The sequence below is a fragment of the Amphiura filiformis genome, chromosome 2 (assembly GCF_039555335.1).
Source record: "Amphiura filiformis chromosome 2, Afil_fr2py, whole genome shotgun sequence".
Classification (NCBI taxonomy): Eukaryota; Metazoa; Echinodermata; class Ophiuroidea; order Amphilepidida; family Amphiuridae; genus Amphiura; species Amphiura filiformis.
The window spans coordinates 24,328,829-24,334,828 of record NC_092629.1 but is presented as its reverse complement, the minus strand read 5'-3'; the positions used below and the strand labels follow the sequence as shown (position 1 = coordinate 24,334,828).

Sequence of the window (6,000 nt, the reverse complement as noted above, 5' to 3'; positions counted from 1 at the left end):
CTTCACTGCCTCACAGCCCTCCCCTATTATTCTGTACCTCACTCCTCTTCTTTTCTTTCCCCCCTTCCTCTCCCCCCTTTTCTTCTCTCTCCCTCCTTTTTCCTCTTTTTCTTTTTTCTTCCCATGGCATTATTTCCTCAATTTTGACTCTCATTTCCTAGGAGCGGTGCTCCCCGCTCCCACACAATTTGCATCCCTGGCTATTAAAATGCAATTTTGTCACCTACGTAGCGACTAGTGGCTTCAAATGTACATTTTCTTTAAGACCAAGCATGATGCAGTCAGGTCTACAGTAGAATTCACCACGACCTTAAACCCTATTAAAAGCTATTAAACCAAGATAACACTCATTGAAAACAGCTCAACTATGTTACATCAGATCTTCTCTGGTTAAATCCACACACACATGTGTCTGTTTTACATGTGCAATGAGCAATGAGCTGGCATTATAGTTTCAGTTGGGTGAACGATTATAAACCAAACGCAAGGTAACAATTACTGTGTGGCCTTTGTTCACGAAATGAGACAATACTGTTCATATTGTTAACCACATGCTTGAAAATGAGAAACATAATGGCTGTGGGCCGTAACACGGTTTGGAAATAATTTCTTCATATTTTTTGGTGTTATCTGTCGTTTACATATCCTTCCTAAAACACCAAAGTGCGAATATTTCCAAACACCTAAATTAGCTAAAATTTAGGACATGTTACAAAACTATATTTTCTAGAATTTTAGAAGAGTACTTTTAATATTGGCCGGTTATTTTTCACACAGCGACGTTAACTAGGCAATTACCCATACTTCTGACATACGCTATTTGTAGAGGTTACGCGTCAATGGTAAGAGCACCGTGTATTGTGTATAGGAAAACGGACAGTAACTGCAGTATGGATCTATAGGTAGTCATAAATGCTGTCCACCAGGAAGGTCTCCCCGGGGCAATTCGCATGATTATAAAATAAAACATGAGATAAATATGAATGATTGTCGAATCGAACTAGAAACTTGTCCATCTGTCATCTTAGACTGTCCATCAACATGGCTGCCATTTCATTTGTTAATGATATTATTCGATAGGGTCCTATAGGTATAAATGACACGTACAGTCAGGTCCATCCCATGAAAAATCTACCACTTTTTCTACCAAAACCATACTTGACAAGTTTGTTACTTTGGATGAAAAAAAGTAAAATAAGCCCAGGGGCCACCCCAATTTTCCTTCAATCCAAGATGACGGCCAAAATACCAAAAATCATCTCATGTTTTACAGTCTACGAATGTTATGGAACTTTCATTTTACATTCAAATTATATACATATATCGGTTAACATTATGCCCTGGGCAAGTTGTCATCAAACAGCGATTCAGCCATTAATCTTTTTCCAATCTTTATGTGTGTCAAGTAGAAAAGTAAATTTCACGGCTCAAAGAGCTCACACTAAGATATTCCATATTATTAATTAAAATCATATGCAGCCAGTTATGATACTGACTTTGTTACTTGTGCCATAGCGTATGTCAAGTTCGCCGAAATTATTAAAGCGGCAGAAGACACGAAGTTGATACATGTATTTTTGAAGGAATAAGGAAGGAAGAGAAATCAGTAGTTACCATCGGTGAGTCATCAATTTAGTTGGTGGTGGATTGTAGGGGTGTGTGTGCATTGGCGTAGCTATGGGTTGTGCCCTGGGGGAAGGGGGCAAGGATATAGGATAGCCTACCCCCAAAATAAAAATATAAAAATACTACTCATGAAGTTGAAATTGAGTTGAAACGATATTTATGTTGAAGTGCGCGCAAGGCACGTAAATATACAATTTTACCGCTTGGAGCAGGCGCAGAATCGATATAGGTGAAACTGAATTGGTTGATTTAGCATGCCAGTATTGTACTGGTAGCTTAAGCCTTGTCATATGCTTAAGTTTAAGCTCTGATTTTTGTAACTAGGCAAAAAGAAGAAAACACCTGTGTTCAAGGAACTATTCCCAAGCCACCTTCACAAGAGAAAATAATAATGGTTTGCTCATGATAAAATAGGGTGAAATAACTCACATTTCATTTTAAGGGGTCGATTACCCACCTTTGCACAGTATATTCGGGGGCCTGGGAGCACATCAGACACACCAAATTACATTATGAGTACGAGGAATGTCTTTCTGATATCAAAATTCACACTTTTTTTTTATGGTTTTGATATTTAGCAGTCCTCGAAGTAAACTTTATAAATCTAATGATTTGTACTTAAAGTGTATGTAGCTAGGAGGTAAAGCCGTCCATCATATGAAAATTATAACCTTTTGTATTGAAGATACACATTTCCCCTAAAACACCGAAAAAAATTAAGTCTCTTGGGGAAAAATGTATATCTTCAATACGAAAGGTCCACATTTTCATATGACAGACGGCTTTTTATCCCAGCTACATACACATACACTTAAAAGTACATATCATTTGATTTATATAGTTTACTTCGAGGACTGTTAAATGTCAAAAATATAATTTTTTAATAATTTGTCATGAAATTTATGTTTCATCGGGTTCATAAAAAAAAATCATCGCGGGATGAATACTTGGGCTCCCTTTTGAATTTCATGTGCAAATAAAGAGCTCCCTCCTCTGAAATCCCAACAAGAATTAAGACTCCGTGCCCTTATTTCCTGGTGGGAATTTTACGTGAAGGCACTTTTAGGTTGTGCCTAAAATTCCACCTATTCCACCTATGTAAAGGGAGCCCATAGCGCCATTAGTCGAATCTTTACGGTAGGTAGTCATTCAAAAACTGACTCTGGTCACCAACTTATTCATGACCCCTTTACGATGAAAATGACAACCTGTAACAATGAATTATTACAGGAATTACGAACCAGAAAACAACACAGGAGAATAGTCCTATTTCACAAAATATCCATTTTGTTTTACAAAATATGTTTGGATGGATAACAATATTGCTTCTCTTGCCTTTCAAGTTTCATCATAACGATGGGGAGCTGCAAAACCGCACAAATCTGTCTAATATTGGCTCTACTAGTTCGAAGCTTTGGAGGAGTACGGGCACAAGGCGGTACGTAATCACTACGTATAAGTACTTTATGCGGGGAGGGCACTCCCTATCTGCAGTCCAAGAGAACGCCAAATATGGATCAGGAGTATTACATAATAATACCCTGCTATGACAATAGCTGCACTAGGTTAATCGTATAATCTCCTTATGTGGTTAGCATGGCTGGGCCAGGAAATCCACAAGGTCAGCCAATGTATGTACATGTATTCGGTACATGTGCCATATCTTTACAATGGGTGATAAATTTCTGGTTTGTTTTATTTCAAAACGCAACATTCGATATTCTAAAGCTTGGTCCAAATCCAAGAGAAGAACCAACTCTAGTAATTTATGTGGTTTCAAATTATATCAGACGTTGCCTTTTTGATAGAAATGGTGTTTGTTGATGTGCACAGTTTCCCATTAGATCATAACATGCTGTTGTACATCCAAGGTCAAAGGTCTTTTAATCCATATTTGGCGTTGTTCTGGGACTGATCTGAAGTGGCAGGGATGTGCCGCGGTCATGTTAAAAGTAGGGGCCTTTCAGGTAAAATGTACATTTACAAAAGCATGGGGTCATTCAACACACAACCTGAATAAACATGGGGCCATTCGGTTTGTATTTTCTTTGTACAAAAACAAGGCCATTGGAGTAAAAAAGGGGGTCATTTGGGGGTCATTAATTGTTCTATCATTTCATCTGTTAAAGCTTGGCTATCAGACTTGTATTCAATCGTTGTTCGTCATCCTGTCCATAGGCCTATCAAGCATTCACGTGTTGAAAGCTTGACTTATGTGAACCTGGAGTGCTAGTTATTTTTTGCAAATGGGACCTTGATCCATTGAGAACAAAAGCTATACAATTAACTTACAATAAGTTACAATATTTCCATCAAGACGCCAAATTGTGTTAGTTCACTGTATTCGTGAAGTATAAGTGACGTTATAATTAGGATTAACTACCATAACAATAGATGAATACAAATTTTGAATATATCGCCCTGCATTACAAGCAGGTTGCACTCACCACCTGTGTATGTCTGCAATCTATTACTATGGTAATTTTAATATTAAAATCTTCTTATTACGTCACTTTTACGACGAATAACATAAGATCCCGGGTTTTGGATATTGTTTGAAAGTATGTTTTCTTTGCGAGTCAATGGATTAAGATACATCAATAGGTATTGGATAGTTGGCTATACGTAACATTTTTTAAACCCGGGGACATTTGGCGTGGACGGGAAGGTCGATCATTGATTCGCCACGCCTTTATACTTTCACTGCTTATAATGTATCGGCAACACTCACTGGGTTCAAATGAGGTTTTATTACGAGGTCAAACAGATGTAACGGATGTCGACTGCAGACTACAAGTTCCATTTTTGTCATGACAATATTTGAAATCAGCATAAAAAGTGCATTAAAGTGAGTTCAAATAAGCCTGGTTCAGTGGCTCTTTATGTTGAAGCCTATATGGCCACAGCATGCAAAGCATTATTTGAGATGTACTTCTTTTGTTCGTAGATTGGCAACTCGTATTTCGCGCAGTAGCTGGTGTGTCTCGTCCCGACCCCTACGATGTATGGGTAACAGATACAGCTCTAAACGAAAATCAACCAAACGCGTGTAAACTAACAGACGACTTCCAAGGTCATTACAAAAGCTCGGCTGCTTTACGCCGGAACTGGAATGCCCAGGATATTATCGAGGTACGTATTAGGCTATTAAAGATGAATTCCATGCAACCCTAAGACATAACCTTAATGTTCCACACAAGTCTGCCTCAAGAATGGCTCGTCATATGATCAAACACAATGGAGGTATTAGTTTTCTATGCCTATTACCAACACTCACATCGAGAAGTGCATATGCAATCATGAACTTCATGATCGTATTTAGAGTACTGATGTTTTTCAGACTGTTTTAAGTTTGTGTAATAATTTGTGCATTGTGGGACAGTTTTTGCAGTTTTCACACTTTGCCCTCTGACCTATTGGGAAAATTCCGCAAAATTGGTTTTTGTGCGTACAAAATATAATCTAAAATATTAAAATAACCCCAAAAACATTATTATTGAATACAATTAATTATTTAAATATTTTTAATGAGAATATTATGACAATAATAAATAAATTAATAATAATTACAGCAATTTTCCCTGACATGTCAGAGGTCAAAGTGTCCCAAAACTGCTCTCAAAAACCGGAAGTTACAGTGGCGATTGGGCTTATTGAAAATCATTAATCCATTGTTTGTTTTTGATTGGCTATAAAACAAACATAATTCCGAACAAGCGACACATTAAAATAACCACAATTAGGAGTCACTATATCTTGCTATTCCAGGTCCGAGTAGCACTTTACACATCCGAGTCGCTAGTAAGAGAGATTATATTCGATGGACGAGGATCCGACATCACCAGTTGGTTTAGTGAATCCAATCTCATCCGCTCATCTTGGACTGATTTGACGAGTTCTACAACTGATTTCCAATTCTTCAGCATTGAAGGGTAAATCATAAACTTCACTATCCGTCGCTGAGTGACGAGTGATTAGTTTAAAGCTGAATTTATACTACATTTACATCGCTTAGAGATAGCAATTGGTTTTAGCTAATGAGGTGGAGCGATTTTGGTTGTGTTGGGAAAAGCGCGATACCTCATTGGTCAAATACCAATCGCACGTCGCTCAGCGATGGAGTATAAATTCCGCTTTGAAGGGGCTCTGAAAGATTTCGCAAAAAAACAACAACATTGCACCATTGAAAATAAGAGATATATTATGAGCGCCGGGTTAAGGGATCGGATAGCAATGTTTGCACAGTATTTTGGTGAGACATGAGAGCACATCATACATATGAAATTGCATTCTGAATACGAGGAATGTTCTTCTGATATCAAATAATTTTGATTTTTTTGTAATCGTGATATGATACAAATTTTATGGTTTGCA

At 37.6% G+C, this 6,000-nt stretch overlaps 1 protein-coding gene across 1 annotated transcript in view; it reads left to right on the top strand.

Annotated features, from left to right (window-relative positions):
- Window positions 1-1,513: 1,513 nt before the first annotated feature.
- The window catches only part of LOC140171327 (uncharacterized), a 41,918-nt gene continuing 37,431 nt past the window's right edge, over window positions 1,514-6,000 (top strand). Inside the window, exons 1-4 of the mRNA XM_072194571.1 lie at window positions 1,514-1,619; window positions 2,970-3,064; window positions 4,574-4,758; window positions 5,395-5,558. Coding sequence (XP_072050672.1) covers window positions 2,983-3,064; window positions 4,574-4,758; window positions 5,395-5,558 — 431 coding nt within the window. The 5' untranslated portion in view covers window positions 1,514-1,619; window positions 2,970-2,982. The remainder of the gene's footprint in view (window positions 1,620-2,969; window positions 3,065-4,573; window positions 4,759-5,394; window positions 5,559-6,000) is intronic.